Source organism: Rhinopithecus roxellana, chromosome 8 (assembly GCF_007565055.1).
Source record: "Rhinopithecus roxellana isolate Shanxi Qingling chromosome 8, ASM756505v1, whole genome shotgun sequence".
NCBI lineage: Eukaryota > Metazoa > Chordata > Mammalia > Primates > Cercopithecidae > Rhinopithecus > Rhinopithecus roxellana.
In genome coordinates, this window is record NC_044556.1 from 45,872,920 (window position 1) to 45,889,534 (window position 16,615).

A 16,615-nucleotide genomic window follows, 5' to 3' on the forward strand; every position below is an offset into this window, starting at 1 on the left:
GGGAGAAGGGGCTGACATTTGGAAGCCAGGGAGGGGCTGGGTCTGACCTGCAGCATGGTGGGGTCCTGTGCTCTCCCCCGTGGCTCCTCAAAACTCTGAAGGACCCAGTCCTGAGTCTGACGGGAATGGCTAAAGCCGCTGGGAGGACTCGGGCTCTGGCTCTGGGATGGCTGCTTCGAACTGCCCACATGGTTGTCATATTTTGTGCTAGGGGTCCAGTGGTTGGTGGACTGGCGCTCCCGTTCCTCAAGGGTGTCCCGTGGGAGGCGGCTGTCCAGGCTCTTGCTCCGTTTGCGCTGTTCAGGGGGTAGCATTCGTGTTCGGCGGCCAGTCCGGCCCCGGGACTGGCCTCCAAGTTGACTGTCAAACTTGTTGATGAGTGAGTCCACTGAAGACAGGGGAGCAGTGTCAATGGTGCTACCCGGGGAAGCCACTTTCGGGGCTAGCTCCAACATGCTGGTGCTTCTGTTACTAGGATCCATTGGGCCAGGGCCTGCCAGGGAGGCCTGGGACTGGGAACGGAGTAGCTTTCCATTCCAGTAGGCCCCAGGCTCCTCATCAGACGTGCTGCTCTGAGAGGGGGCAGGAAATCCCTTGACTTGAGAGTAGGGGTTCTCAGGGAGTTCAAAATCTGAGCTCAGAGTTCCTGAGGCTCCTTGGTCATTGGCCCCCTTGATTTGGACCCCAAAGGAGTCACCACCTTTCTCCCCACTGTTGAGCACCACAAATGGCTGCCCAGCGATGCCCTGCACACGCACAGCAACCCCATAGGTACTGGCTCTTGCATCCTTAGCTGGGCGTCGTCCACCGCGACGTAGAGTGCCCATCTCTGCACCACTCACTGGCTCTGTGATGAAGCGAATCTGGACTCCATGGTCTACAGGGCCGCGGGGCTCAGCCATGTTGGGTGCCTGCTCCATAAATAGGAGGAGTCCTAGAAGATGTCTAGGAGTCCTAGAAGGAGTCCTAGAAGATGAAGAAATGAGTTTAGGCTGAGAGACTTAACTAGAAACTATGAAACTTCTACCTGGGGGCTGACTTCCTTGCCAGTTCCTACAGATAAACCACTGATTCTCAGACTAACAGAACGCCCCTGAAGAGCCTTTTAACATACAGGTTGCTAGACCTAACCTCCAGAGCTGCTAATTCAGTAGGTCTGGGTTAGGACTTGAGAATTTGCATTTCTAACCAAGTTCCCCAGGTGACACTGATGCTACTGGTCCAGATACCACACTTTGAGACTCACTAACCTAAAATAATCCATTTCCTCTGATACAGCCCTGGGGAGCCAGGCTTTGTTAAAAGTTTAAAGATTTTGCTTGATGGCCAGGAGCAGTGGCTCATGCCTATAATCCCGCCACTTTGGAAGGCCAAGGCAGGTGGACTGCTTGAGCTCAGGAGTTCAAGATCAGTCCGGGCAATATGGTGAAACCCCGTCTCTACAAAAAATACAAAAATAAGCTGAGCCTGGTGGCGTACACCTATAATCCCAGCTACTTGGGAGGCTGAGGTGGGAGGATCACTTGAGCTTGGGAGAGGCTGCAGTGAGCAGTGATTATGCCACTGTTCTCCAGCCTGGACAGAGTGAGACCCTGTCTCAAAAAAAAAAACAAAGATTGCTTATCTTCATACATACACATAACACCACCATGTGGCCGGGAGCAGTGGCTCACGCCTGTAATCCCAGCACTTTAGGAGGCTGAGGCAGGTGGATCACCTGAGGTCAGGAGTTCAAGACCAGCCTGACCAACATGGTGAAACCCTGTCTCTACTAATAATACAAAAACTTAGCCAGGCGTAGTGGCGCATGCCTGTAATCCCAGCTACTCGGGAGGCTGAAGCAGAAGAATCTCTTGGGCCAGGCGCGGTGGCTCAAGTCTGTAATCCCAGCACTCTGGGAGGCCGAGACGGGCAGATCACGAGGTCAGGAGATCAAGATCATCCTGGCTAACCCGGTGAAACCCCGTCTCTACTAAAAAATACAAAAAAACTAGCCGGGCAAGGTGGCGGGCACCTGTAGTTCCAGCTACTTGGGAGGCTGAGGCAGGAGAATGGCGTAAACCCGGGAGGCGGAGCTTGCGGTGAGCTGAGATCCAGCCACTGCACTCCAGCCTGGGCAACAGAGCGAGACTCCGTCTCAAAAAAAAACAAACAAAAAAAGAATCACTTGAACCCAGGAGGTGGAAGTTGCAGTGAGCCAAGATTGTGCCACTGCACTCCAGCTTGGGTGACAAAAGCAAAACTCTATCTCCAAAAAAAAAAAAAAAAAAAATCACCGTGTGCCTTCCTCCCTGCCTCCCCCCAAGGGAAGGCAGAACCCACACCCTGCTCAACAGATACCTCCATCTCACTGGAGAAAAAGGGACCTTCTGTCCCAGAGTTCGTTTAAAATATAGAAAACCTCAAAGTATATCATCCCACTTCTGGAAAGAAACTTAGAAACACTGATAACAGTGATGCCTTTGAGGTAGAGGAACTGAGGACTAGGAACAGGGATGGGACAGTTTCTATTCTCAGGAAGAGCAGAAAGGAGTGGACATTCTACTGTATATCTCTTTGTCCCTTTTGAATTTGGAACCATGTAGATGTATTATCTATTCAAGAAAAGGTTGTTTTTTTTTTGAGACGGAGTTTTGCTCTTGTTGCCCAGGCTGAAGTGTAATAGCATGATCTTGGCTCACCGCAACCTCCACCTCCCGGGTTCAAGCGATTCTCCTGCCTCAGTCTCCCAAGTAGCTGGGATTACAGGCACCCACCATCATGCCCGGCTAATTTTTGTATTTTTAGTACAGATGGGGTTTCACCATGTTGGCCAGGCTGGTCTCAAACTCGTGACCTCAGGTGATCTGCCCACCTCAGCCTCCCAAAGTGCTGGGATTACAGGCATGAGCCACTGCACCCGGCCAAAAAGATTTAAATGTGGTTTAAAAACTGTGCCACTCGCCGGGCGCGGTGGCTGAAGCCTATAATCCCAGCACTTTGGGAGGCCGAGACGGGCGGATCACGAGGTCAGGAGATCGAGACCATCCTGGCTAACACAGTGAAACCCCGTCTCTACTAAAAATACAAAAACTAGCCGGGCGAGGTGGCGGGCGCCTGTAGTCCCAGCTACTCGGGAGGCTGAGGCAGGAGAATGGCGTAAACCCGGGAGGCGGAGCTTGCAGTGAGCTGAGATCTGGGCACTGCACTCCAGCCTGGGCGACAGAGCGAGACTCCACCTCAAAAAAAAAAAAAAAAAAAACTGTGCCACTCAGCCAGGCATGGTGGCTCACGCCTGTAATCCCAGAACTTTTGGAGCCCAAGGTGGGTGGATCACCTGAGGTCAGGAGTTTGAGACCAGCCTGACCAACATGGTGAAATCCTGTCTCTACTAAAAATACAAAATCAGCCAGGCGTGGTGGCAGGTGCCTGTAATCCCAGCTGCTCGGGAGGCTGAGGCAGGAGAATCACTTGAACCCGGGAGACGGAGTTTACAGTGACCCAAGATCACGCCATTGCACTCCAGCCTGGGTGACAAGAGTGAAACTCTGTCTCAAAAAGAAAAGTGCCATTTCAAGGGGCCCTAAGTCAGGTAAACTTGTCTCAGCTGAGGGCCAGAGCCAACACCATCCATAGGCCAGCTTCCCAGGCCCACATCACTAAAGCTCAGAGTCAGCAAATGGAATGTATTCCAGGTATGCTCTGGCTCCAGGAACTTGGGGGAGAGATTGTCTTCCAAGCAAATAAAAAAATTCAGCTTCCCCACCCCTTCTGCTAGTCTCCACCAGAGCCTAGCACCAAACTGGAGGAGGAGCCTCTAACGTGCCAGACAGAAACACAAACATACCCAACTCAACCTCCCCATGGAGTTCTGGGCCAAGGAAACTTGGCAAGGCCCCTTTCAGGGACTGTAAAGTGCTAGCCAGCCAGGAAATGAGGGTGAGATGAGAAGGGAGGGGAAGGGATGGGAGAGGCAGAGCTACAGGTGACAAAGGGCTTGGTAGGGAAGGTCTCCTATCTGAAGAAGGGCATTCTTAGAATTCCCAGCAATTCTCAAGAGAAAGGAACAGGGAGAGAAGAGCCCTTTATTAGGAATGATTCTTCATCTTTTTGGCCCTGGGACTCCATGAGAAAATGATGAAAACAATGCACCCTCCCCGAGGAGACAGCACACACAAACTTTTACCACCCCATCTTAAAAGGCTTGTGAAGGCAGACAAGTAAAGTAGTTCTCCAAACCACTCATCCAGTAGAAAATGCACTGGACTAGAGTCAGGATCTGGTTTGGAATCCTGTCTCTGCTCTTCACCTGGTGTATGCAACCTCAGGCAAATCACAACTTTTCTGGTATGGTGGTTCACACCTGTAATCCCAGCATTTTGGGAGGCCAAGGTGGGTGGATCACTTGAACTCGGGAGTTTGAGACCAGCCTGAGCAACATGGCAAAACCCCATCTCTACAAAAAATACAAAAAAAACTAGCTGAGTATGGTGGTACACACCTGTAGTCCCAGCTACTTGGGAGGCTGAGGCAGGCGGATCACCTGAGCCCAGGAGTTTGAAGCTGCAGTGAGCTGTAATCCTACCACTGCACTCCAGCTTGGGTGACAGAGTGACACCCTGTCTCAAAAACAACATCGACAACAAAAAACCCACAACTTTTCTGTGCCTCAATTTCCTCATCTGTAAAATGGGTATAATGATAATGCCCCACAAGGTTATTATCTGTAAGAATGATATTTATGCAGCCATATGCATAAATAAATAATTATATGGGCATATACAACAATAAAAAATTACCAAATTACACACTTAAGATCTTTGTACTTTATTTAGGCCAGGCGCAGTGGCTCGCATCTGTAATCCCAACACTTTGGGAGGCCGAGGCAGGCAGATCGCCTGAGGTCAGGAGTTCAACAACAGCCTGGCCAACAAGGTGAAACCCCATGTCTACTAAAAATACAAAAACTAGCCTGGCATGGTGGCGTACACCTGGAATCCCTGCTACTGGGGAGGCCAAGGCAGGAGAATTGCTTAAACCTGAGAGGCAGAGGCTGCAGTGAGCCAAGATCTACCAGCCTGGGTGACACAGCAAGGCTCCATCTCAAACAAAAAAAAAAAAAAAAAAAAAGATTTTTGTACTTTATTGAACTTGGGTTCTAATTTAATAAAAAGGAGAGAAAAGACAAGATATTAAACATGAAAACATTTAGCATTGTGACCATCACAAAGCTGACAACAAATATCATCCTTCACACATGCTACTTCGTCCAACAGGCACTTTTGGCTTCACCTGGTTCATAGAAATATGTCACTTCTTCAGAGAAGCCTTCCCTGACCACGACTCCCACAAACAAGGTCAGTTCTCACAAATCAGCCTCCCACAAACCAGATCAGATCCACGTTATATGCTCTATAGTTGTCCTTCAGCAGGTTTATTCCAGTTTATATTTATACATTTATTGGAGTAATTATTTCTTGTCTGTCTCCTCCCCTACTAGATAATAAGCTGCTGGAGGGCAAAGACCATGGCTATTAGCTAACCACTGTGTCCCCAGGTGTTTGGGCATGTGGTAGATGTCAACAAATATTTGTTAAAGGCTGTATCCTGAACTAAAGCCCACTTGCACAGCAGTGGGGAGATTTGCCCAAGACAAATCTACTTGCCTCAGTAACAGGACCTCTTAGCAACAGGACCTCCTCCTGGTCCAGCCTTGCTGCCCTATGTAGTCATGATCTTAGAACCAGATGTGCCTAGATTGCCGGCTCTCAGGAAGCCACATGATTTATTCATGATGCTGTCTACCCTGTCAGTACATCTACTGATCTTCCAGATCCAGGTCAAGGAGTTCCCAGCCTAGGCCCAGCGGAGGGCACAGCCCCTTGGACAACAGCACTAAATTGTTCAGAGGCAGTGCTGAGCACTCCCCCAGGTCCCAGATTAGGTTAACTCCCTAACCTCAATCACCTTCAGTCCAAGGACATGTGGATCAGGGGCCAGGAAGGTTGAAGGGATCTTTGGGGTGGGTCAGAAAGCAGGGCTCTAAATGATTCAACATGGAAAATCCGAAACCTACCCGCCTTCTGTTACAGAGGACAGTGGGGCGGGACCAAGGCAGCAGGGCAGCTCTGAGGCCTTGCGTAAGCCCCAGAGGCAGGCAGGTAAACAGTGATCAAGGGCCAGGCAACATGGAGTCCAGGGCCTGTGCCTTCACTAATGCCTGACCCTGCTTTTCTCTCCCTTGTCACATGCCCAGGGCTCTCCTCACCAACTGTACTCCAGGAAGAGACCAGACCACAATTTAATTCAGTTGCATCTGTCTGCCTCTGCCTTTCCTGCCTGCAAGCAGTGGGAGAACACTCTACACCTGTACCAGACAGCCACTTCTCCCTGAGTTACTCATTAGCCTGCCCTGCCCCAATTCCATCACCTCTGGCCCAGCCATATGCATCTGGTTTCCAACTAGGAGTGACAGGGTCTCTGGACTTCTGGCAGGAAGTGGGGGTGGGGTGGTTTCGGGTGTGTGGAGGAAGGACTGATTCACACAGGGCCAGGCAATATGTTAGATGCTAAATAATCGGCAGATTTAGAAAATGGGAGAACTTGAGGTATAGAGATTAGAACCCCCTCAGAGGTAACAAGGAAAGCAAATGGTCGAAATAGAAAAGGACAGCTCAGTGACCTTGATGATTCAGCACGCTTTTTCTCATAGTTAAGAGATAAGAAGGTTCCCCGTGGATCCAAAAAGAATCCCCCAAGTGGACTCCTGCCTAGGTCCACTGAAAAAGCAGAAACCTGAGAGCCAGGCTAGAGCTGCTTGGCCAGTAGGGAAAAAAACACAATGAGGAACTGGGCCCCTGCAAACTGGCTGGACTGGTTTGAGAGGCAAGGGGAAGGAGGGGGCCAGGGAGAATACACTGGCAGCTTGTAAAGCAGACCAGAGAAATTCCACACCACGGAGGAGCAAGAGGGGCAAGACCACAGGCAGGGGCTCTCTGGCCTTCATGGCAAAGCCAAAGCTCTAAAGGAGAGGACAGAGGGCAGGGAAGGAACAGGCAGGAGGAGCAGATGAACAAGAACCTGGTGACAGGCCAGTATGTGACAGGGAGACTTTGTCTCCCCCCACCCCTCCCTTTCAGGTTCCCAAAGTTGCATTCCTGATCCCACACTTGCCTTGGCCACCTCCCTGGCCCTCAGTTCGCCCCTCCCTGGCACAGAGAGAAAAGCCCTACACCCTCCTCACCTCCCACAAGGGGAATGGCATGCAGGCCAGCCTGGGAAACACAGAAAGGGTTCTAGGAAGCCAGAATCCTCTTAAAGTCCGGCAAATCTCTGGATTAGCAGTCCCCCAGAGCCAGCCCCCAGACTCCCAAACATCCAGGATGAAAGAAGAGACGCATAGGCATGTGTAGGCAGCCCATCTACAAACATAGCGGTTGCTAATTATTTCCCAATTACAACAACCTTCCTCAGGCAGGGCTTCAAAGGGGCCAAGCTAAGGTTGACTCTAGTTCCCTTACCTGCCTAAGGCAAAGAAATTTGCCTCCAGTCTTGTCTGGGCCCCAAGGTGCACCTTTCATCTGTCCTGGGGATTTGGAGTTGTAATTTCCCTAGTCTCCTGGTCTCCTGATGAGTCCTGCCTATTTCCTGCACCAATAGTGCCTGCTGCCATTCTGACAGCCGCCAAGGTTTAGGAGTCAGGGATGCCTGGGGGGCGTTCAGGGAGTAATGGGGATTCCTCCAGCCATCAAGGAAATTGGTTGGGCTCCCAAATCTCATCCAATGGTCCCCATCTAGAACCACAGAAAAAATACATGTGTACTTGGAGAAAGGGTTTGACATCCGCCCCCAGAAAGGGGCCTCCTGAGAAATAAGTATTAATATTTATCAATATTTTGCAGGCCCAGGCAGGGCTCTATGCTTCCTCATATCCCTCTCTTCGGGAGTAACTCTGTCTCTCTCTCATGAGGAAGAAGGAAGGATTCTCCCTGGCACGAAAGCAAAGGATAGAAAGTGAAAGCCTAATGGTTGTACACCTGGCGAAGAGACGAGGGTGCCCTCTCATCTGCCCCTCAGTGTCTCTGATTCGTAACTGCCTTAGGCCGGAGGTGAAGGGCTGGGGAAAAGATCCCACACCTCAGAGTCATCTCAAAGCCATCAGGGAGGTGACAGCGGCCAGCTGAGACCGGAGGACGCGGGAAAGAACCTCAGGCAAGCAGCACCTGCAGATGCCCTCCCCTGGCGAGTCTGCACCTCAGGCAGCAGCAGTTCCCGACTCAGCTGGGACTAACTCCTTCCCCCTGCCACCGCCATCTCCAAGAGAAATTCTGCCCCTAGGGCTGGCGTCTGACCTCCAGAGAGATCTGGCGCTGAAACGCTTTCACGCCCTGGGAACAGCATTCGCCCCAGGTGCCCCTCGCCTGGCACCTTCCCAGCCACCTGCATCTGGCACCTCAGGGTAGGGGTCGGCTCTTAATCAGTACCCCACCCCGCCCCAACCTCCCCTCCTCCCGTCTCCCACTCGGCACCTGTGCCCTAGAGAGGGGCATCTCACTCCGCCTAGATGCCCGCCCCTCAAAGGTACCCCTGAGGGCTCGCTTTCCTCTCGGGTGCCCTGGGCCCCACTCCGGGTCCACTTACCCTGACCCGGCTCGGCGCTCCCAGGCGTGCGTGCGTTCGGGCTCGGGCTCGGGCTCGGGCTCCGGCTAGGTCAGAGCAGCACGCGCAGCTCCGGCCCTCCCCCTCGTCTTCGGCGCTCCCTCCTTTCTCCACCTCCCACCAACCTGTTACTCCGCTGCAGAGCTCCACCCCCGCGGGCCGTCAGTGCCCGCCCCGCCTTTCCCAGCTCCGGTTGGTCCGCTTCCCGTAGGGGGCGGGGCCTCCGCCGCAGGGACCGGGACCCGGGGTCTCCAGCCGCGAGGGGCGGGCCGGGTCACGTGGACCGGCGGGCTGCGGAGGGCCGGGGAGGGGCGGCGAGGGGCGCGGAGGCCATTTTGGGGGCGTCGCGGATGGCTGTGAGTGACCGCCGGCCAAGACCCCGGGAGCCGTCGGCCAGAGCATCTTCTGGGCTCTGCTAGAAAACAGCCTCCTGCCTCCGGTTTACTCCAAGGGAATCGCCGGCCAGGGCCCTTTCTGTTCTTCACCTACCGCTGCAGGAACCAGAGTGCTCTTTCGTCGCTTTCTGCAGAAGATATCTCCATTGTCCCCCGACTTCAGAGCCTCCTGCACCTCAGTTCGTCTCCCTTTTCCCTGACCCGAACCAGAACCCTAATCTTGGATTCTCTTTTATCTCGTGGCCTCCGCAATCATTTTCCAGCCTGACATCTTTTTCTATGTAATATTTATCACCGTCTAGTTAATAACATAATTTTCAAAATCATTTTCATCATTTTGCCTCCCGTCCTACGATAAGCCTCACCAGAGCAAGGATCTCTTGTTCTGTGCCCTGCTGCACCCCAAACGCCTACAACGGGGACTGGTACATACTGCATGCTTAATAAATATTTGTTGACTGAATGAATGGAAACCGGGAACGCAAATTTACCAGAATAGGAATGACCTTCGTTCTAAACTGAAAGGGACTCAACCCCAAATTGTAAATCCACCTTAGAGTTAGCCTCTCAAGAATTAGGGATGCCTATCCCAGTTCCCAGAAAAGAGTAAAGACTAGGGGCTCTGCAAACTGCAGGAACCCCGCTCATACCAGCTGCAGTTAAAACATTAAAGCTGGCACCTAGCTGTTAACCGCTGAGATATTTAAAAAAGAGATTGACTTAGTTTACGTTGCTGGGCTCAGAATTTTGTTCTCATTTAGTTACAACAAATATTTACCCTGTACCTATTTGGAGTAGAAGAGGAATCTTCGATGCAGCCCAGATTCCTGTGTGTTCTCGGGAGCTCATTTCCGCCCCTCCCCCAGCTTTCAAAAGCTAGGTGTGGGTCCTATAGGGTAAAGTCCACTTACCAGCTCCTCAGCTGGGATGCAAAGTCTCTACATTCCAGAGGAAGCTGTATATAAGGATTAGGGCCATCAAACCGGCCCGTTCCCTGGGGAGGAACAGCAAAAAAGATGTAGTGGGGGTGGGGACAGAAGAGGAAATGTCCTTCCAGGAGCGCACCTCCTGAACACTGGGTGGCTTTTAAAAGACCTTAAAAATTTTTTTTGTTTCTTATTTTTCTTTTATTGGGCAGCCCCCTGAACCAGAATAGGTGCAGAGACACTCCCATGGGATGGTTTTTGGTTTGGGTTAAAAAAAAAAAGACGGAGTCTTGCTGTGTCGCCCAGGCTAAAGTCCAGTGGCGCGATCTCGGCTCACTGCAACCTCTGCCTCGCAGATTCAATTGATTTCCGGCTAATTTTTGTATTTTTTAATAGAGACAGAGTTTCACCAGGCTAGTCTTGAACTCCTGTCCTTAAGTGATCCGCCTGCCTTGGCATCCCAAAGCGCTAGGATTACAGGTGTGAGCCACCACGCCCAGCCTGTTTTGGGGTTTTTTGTTTTTGTTTTTGCTTTAGTTTTGTTTTTTTCATTGAGACGGAGTCTCTGTTACCCAGGCTGGAGTGCAGTGGTACAATCTCGGCTCACTGCAGCCACAGTCTCCCAAGCTCAAGCAATTCTCCCACCTCAGCCTCCTGAGTGGCTGGAAATTCAGGCGCACACCACCACACCAAGCTAATTTTGGCATTTTTAGTAGAGACGGAGTTTCCATGTTGTCCAGGTTGGTCTTGAACTCCTGAACTCAAGTGATCCGCCTGCCTCCACCTCTCAAAGTACTGGGACTACAGACTTGAGCCACTGCGCCCGCCCAAGTTTTTGTAAGGAGATTTTTTTTTTTTTTTTTAATGTGGGATATTGACCCAGATATTGGAAAGGCGGAAGCGCCTAAACTCTCCTAGATAACACCTTAGCTATTAGGATACTTAGTATATTTGTAGTAAATACCAACTTGGGTGGTTACCCAGCACCATGAACACAGATTACAAGGTTAAGTGGGAGCCTCTGAGTCACCGCCTTCGTCATCCGTTCTTCAAGGAAGCACTCGGTCTGAGAGGGACATCCAGGCACAAGTGATAAAGGCGACACCCTGGTCTTTTTCCAGAGTTCAGAAGAGAGGTGATCCCTCTCCTTAAGAAATGCTGCAGAGCCAGGCGTGATGACTCATGCCTCTAATCCCAGCACTTTGGGAGGCTTAAACAGGAGGATAGCTTGAGCCCTGGAGTTGGATCGCTTGAACCCAGGAATTCAAGACCCACCTGGGCAACACAGTGAGACCCCATCTATATAAAAAATAATAAGAAGAAAAGTTTTTCAAAAAAGAAATGACAAAATTGGCCAGTTTATAAATACTGCAAAAGCAGAATATTACAGCAAATGTAATATCCAGAAAGAAAAAATAACACTGATAGATGTTCAAGAGAGTAGTTTTATTTTGTGAAATGGGATAATAGAGAAAATTTTAGGTAAATCGGAGGTTCCATCAAAGAAGGGAATTTGGAATCAAATTCCTCTCCTGCAATTCTTTCCTGAGTTCTCCAAGATTCACTGATACCACTAGCAACTCTACTGAATTATTCTCTCAAAGATCACCTGTTAAGGCTGGGCACAGTGGCTCGCGCCTGTAATCCCAGCATTTTGGGAGGCCAAGACAGCAGATCACATGAGGTCGGGAGTTCGAGATCAGCCTGGCCAACATGGTGAAACCCTGTCTCTACTAAAAATACAAAAATTAGCCGGTGTAGTGGTGTAGTGGTACATGCTTGTAATCCCAGCTACTCGGGAGGCTGAGGCAGGAGAATCCCTTGAACCCAGGAGGCGGAGGTTGCAATGAGCTGAGATTGTGCCATTTGCACTCCAGTCTGGGCACCAAGAGTGAAACTCCGCTTCAAAATAATAATAATAATAATAATAATAATAATAATAATAATAGAAATGAGGTGATGCCATTAGCTGTAATGGAAAGGACAAGAGACAGGAAGGTTTTGGGGAGGACCTAGAAGAAGAAGAATATGATAAATTAACTCTGGCACCTGCTATCTTAAAGAAGCATGTGGTGCATACACACACACACAAATGTCTAGCAAACAACTGGAAATGAAGCCTAGATAAGAAGTCAGGGCTAGAGACAGAGCTAAGAATCATCCTCATAGATTAAAGTTTGCTAAGAGGACTGGAGAACAAACTGTGAGAAATAAAGGACAGATGAGGAGTAAAAACGGGATCAGTGTTGGGGTGGGTATTCAGAAAGGTGAGTAAAGAAGTCCATGGAGGCTGGGCGCGGTGGCTCATGCCTGCAATCCCAGCACTTTGGGAGGCCGAGACGGGCGGATCATGAGGTCAGGAGACGGAGGCCATCCTGGCTAACACGGTGAAACCCCGTCTCTACTAAAAATACAAAAAACTAGCCGGGCGAGGTGGTGGGCGCCTGTAGTCCCAGCTACTCAGGAGGCTGAGGCAGGAGAATGGCCTAAACTTGGGAGGCGGAGCTTGCAGTGAGCTGAGATCCGGCCACTGCACTCCAGCCTGGGTGACAGAGTGAGACTCCATCTCAAAAAAAAAAAAGAAGTCCATGGAAGAGGGGTGTTCAAGTAGGAGAAGAGACTGGAATCTGGTATTTTGAAGTTATGGTTGACCTTCCAGATGTCAGTTTCAGCAGTGTGGTAGGCTCTCAACTCAGAATGCAATATAAGAAGTGTATCAATAACAAGGAAGGAGAGAGGGTACCTTGACTTAAAGGAAAACAGGGTAAAAGAAAGGGCAACTTCTGTGTTTGGTTTTGGGGTTTTGTGGGGGGACTCTTGGGGGTGGTGTTTGTTTTATTGAGACAGGGTCTCACTGTCACCCAGGCTGGATAACAATCGCAGCTCACTGTAGCCTCAACCCCTTGGGCTCAAGTGGTCCTCCCACCTCAGCCTCCTGAGTAGTTGGGACTACAGGTGCACATCACCACACCCAACTAATTTTTTGTATTTTTTGTAGAGACACGGTTTTGCCATGTTGTCCAGGCTGGTCTCGAACTCCTGAGCTCAAGTGATCCACCCACCTCGGCCTCCAAAGTGTTGGGATTACAGGCGTATGCCACTGTGCCCAGCTGGTTTTGTTTTTAATAAGGAGAAACTGGCCGGGCGTGGTGGCTGATGCCTGTAATCCCAGCATTTTGGAAGGCCAAGACGGGCAGATCACATGAGGTCAGGAGTTCAAGACCGGTCTGGCCAACATGGTAAAATCCTGCCTCTACTAAAAAATTAGCTAGGCCGGGCGCGGTGGCTCAAGCCTGTAATCCCAGCACTTTGGGAGGCCGAGACGGGCGGATCACGAGGTCAGGAGATCGAGGCCATCCTGGCTAACATGGTGAAACCCCGTCTCTACTAAAAAAAAAAAAATACAAAAAACGAGCCGGGCGAGGTGGCGGGCGCCTGTAGTCCCAGCTACTTTGGAGGCTGAGGCCGGAGAATAGCGTAAAACCCGGGGGGCGGAGCTTGCAGTGAGCTGAGATCCGGCCACTGCACTCCAGCCTGGGCGACAGAGCGAGACTCCGTCTCAAAAAAAAAAAAAAAAAATTAGCTGGGTGTGGTGGAACATACCTGTAATCCCAGCTACTTGGGAGGCTGAGGTAGGAGAATTGCTTGAATCCGGGAGGTGGAGGTTTCAGTGAACCGAGATTGTGCCATTGCACTCCAGCCTGGGCAACAAGAGCGAAACTCCATCTCAAAAAACAAAACAAACAAAAAAAAAAAAAAAAAGAAGAAGGAGAGATTTGGTTATGTTTTAATGAGAAGCTAGAAAAGGAGACAAGATTCAAGAACTAAGATGAGACGGGAGAAAGAGGAAAAGAGAAAAAGAGAACAGCCAAATAGTCAAAGCCTGGAACTTAGAGGAAAAAGTGAAGTCTCTGTTCTGGAACTTAAATTGGACGAACAGATGTGAAAGAGTGAGGAGTTGAGAAAGTTGAAGCAGGTAACTAGTTCACCAGATTACTGGACCTGCCAAAGAGAAGTGATTCTCAGGGCTGGAGAATTTGTTAAAAGGTTTTGGAACTGTTGGTATTACCTACAAGCCTAAGGAAGAATATGATAAATGCCAAATCAGTGGCACAAATAAAGTGTTACTGGAAAGCTTATCTTTCAACTAGAATAGAGTGATTTATAATCTGGGCCTTGAAAAAACAGGCAGGGGAAAGGGAGGAGGAAAGAGAACAAGAAAATGTGCAAGGGACCTAGGGGCAGAAAAGCATCATGTCAGTTTAGTGAACTGGAAGGTTAGCCTATAGAGCAAAGGGACAAAGAGAATAGAGGTAAATTAGATGATAGGTAAATTCTGGGGTAGATTTTATAAGGCCTTGAATATCAGAATAAGAAATGTGGGCTTTCAGCCGGGCTCAGTGGCTCACACCTGTAATTCCAGCACTTTGGGAGGCCGAGGCAGGTAGATCACCTGAAGTCAGGAGTTCAAGACCAGTCTGGCCAACATAGTGAAACTCTGTCTCTACGAAAATACAAAAAAATTAGCCGAGCATTATGGGGGGTGCCTGTAATCCCAGCTGCTCAGGAGACTGAAACAGGAGAAGTGCCTCAACCCGGGAGGCAGAGGTTGCAGTGGGTGGAGGTTGCAGTGAGCCGACATTGCTCCATTGCACCATTGCACCATTGCACCCCCACCTGGGTGACAAAGAGAAACTCTGTGAAGGAAGGAAGGGAGGGAGGAAGGGAGGGAGGGAGGAAAGGAAAGGAAAGGAAGAGAAAGGGAGGGAGGGGGAGGGGAGGGGAGGGGAGGGGAGGGAGGGGGAAAGGAGGGGAGGGAGGGGGAGGGGGAGGGGAGGGAGGGGGAAAGGAGGGGAGGGAGGGGGAGAGGGAGGGGGAGGGGGAGGGGGAGGGGAGGGAGGGGGAGAGGGAGGGGGAGGGGGAGGGGAGGGGGAGGGGGGGAGGGGAGGGGGAGGGGAGGGGAGGGAGGGGGAGGGGGAGGGGAGGGAAAGAGAGAGAGAGAAAGAAGGAAGGAAGGAAAGAAAAAAGGAAAGAGAGAGAAACGAAGGGAGAAAGAAAGAAAGAGAAACGTGGGCTTTCACAGTATTCTAGCCTGAGCAGCAAGAGCTAGACCATGTTTCTTTAAAAAAAAAGAAAGAAGAGACGTTCTTCGCCGAGAGTCTTCGGGGTTTCCTGCTTCAACAGTGCTTGGACGGAACCCGGCGCTCGGCGCTCGTCCCCCGTCCCGGCCGGCCGCCCATAGCCAGCCCTCCGTCACCTCTTCACCGCGTCCTCGGACCGCCCCAAGGTCCCCGCCGCCGCTCCAGTGCCGCGCAGCCACCGCCACCGCCGTTTGTCCTTAGCCTCCGCCATGACGACCGCGTCCACCTCGCAGGTGCGCCAGAACTACCACCAGGACTCAGAGGCCGCCATCAACCGCCAGATCAACCTGGAGCTCTAGGCTTCCTACGTTTACCTGTCTAAGTCTGACTACTTTGACTGCGATAATGTGGCTTTGAAGAACTTTGCCAAATACTTTCTTCACCAGTCTCATGAGGAAAGGGAACATGCTGAGAAACTGATGAAGCTGCAGAACCAACGAGGTGGCCGAATCTTCCTTCAGGATATTAAGAAACCAGACTATGACGACTGGGAGAGCGGGCTGAATGCGATGGAGTGTGCTTTACATTTGGAAAAAAATGTGAATCAGTCACTACTGGAACTGCACAAACTGGCCACTGACAAAAATGACCCCCATTTGTGTGACTTCATTGAGACACATTACCTGAATGAGCAGGTGAAAGCCATCAAAGAATTGGGTGACCACGTGACCAACTTGCGCAAGATGGGAGCACCCGAATCTGGCTTGGCAGAGTATCTCTTTGACAAGCACACCCTGGGAGACAGTGATAATGAAAGCTAAGCCTCAGGCTAATTTCCCCATAGCCATGGGGTGACTTCCCTGGTCACCAAGGCAGTGCATGCATGTTGGGGTTTCCTTCACCTTTTCTATAAACATCCACTTAAGTTCTTTGATTTGTACCATTCCTTCAAATAAATTTGGTACCCAAAAAAAAAAAAAAAAAAAAGAAGTAAAAAGAAATGTGGGCTTTATTAGCAGGTAATGGAGAGCTATTAAAGGTTCTTAAGCAGGAAAGAGGCAGTACTTCAGAAGGTCTCTATGATAAATGCAATGGTAAAGCTTGATTGAAGTAAACCCTAAAAACCACAGTGGTGGCTGGGTGCAGTGGCTCACATCGGTAACCCCAGCCCTTTGGGAGGCTGAGGCAGGCAGATCACCTGAGGTCAGGAGTTCAACAACAGCCTGGCCAACATGGTGAAACCCTGTCTCTACTAAAAGTACAAAAAATAGCTGGGCATGGTTGTGAGCACCTGTAATCCCAGCTACTCGGGAGGCTGAGGCAGGAGAATCGTTTGAATCCAGGAGGCGGAGGTTGCAGTGAGCCAAGATCGCATCATTGCACTCCAACCCGGACAACAGGGGAAGACTCCATCTCAAAAAAAAAAAAAAAAAAAAAAAAAAAAAACAGAACAAAAAACAAAACAAAACAAAAAACACTGGTGGCAAAAGGAGGGAAAAGCAAGGACCACTCACCCTGATGCTCTTTTAGCGTATTACTCATCATTTCTCTCTTGAGCTTTGTTTACAAACACTTC

The 16,615-nt window shown here is 50.4% G+C and overlaps 1 protein-coding gene and 1 pseudogene across 2 annotated transcripts in view; one reads left to right on the forward strand and one right to left on the reverse strand.

Annotated features, from left to right (window-relative positions):
• The window catches only part of CGN (cingulin), a 29,455-nt gene extending 20,730 nt beyond the window's left edge, over positions 1-8,725 (reverse strand). Inside the window, exons 1-2 of the mRNA XM_010387157.2 lie at positions 8,620-8,725; positions 48-966 (exon numbers count right to left, since the gene is read on the reverse strand). Of these exons, the coding sequence (XP_010385459.1) occupies positions 48-920 (873 nt within the window). The 5' untranslated portion in view covers positions 921-966; positions 8,620-8,725. The remainder of the gene's footprint in view (positions 1-47; positions 967-8,619) is intronic.
• On the forward strand, positions 8,208-15,898 carry LOC115898982 (annotated as a pseudogene). Its single transcript, XR_004058607.1, has 3 exons — positions 8,208-8,388; positions 8,644-9,025; positions 15,092-15,898. The product of XR_004058607.1 is annotated as an uncharacterized LOC115898982 (transcript).
• Positions 15,899-16,615: the final 717 nt, after the last annotated feature.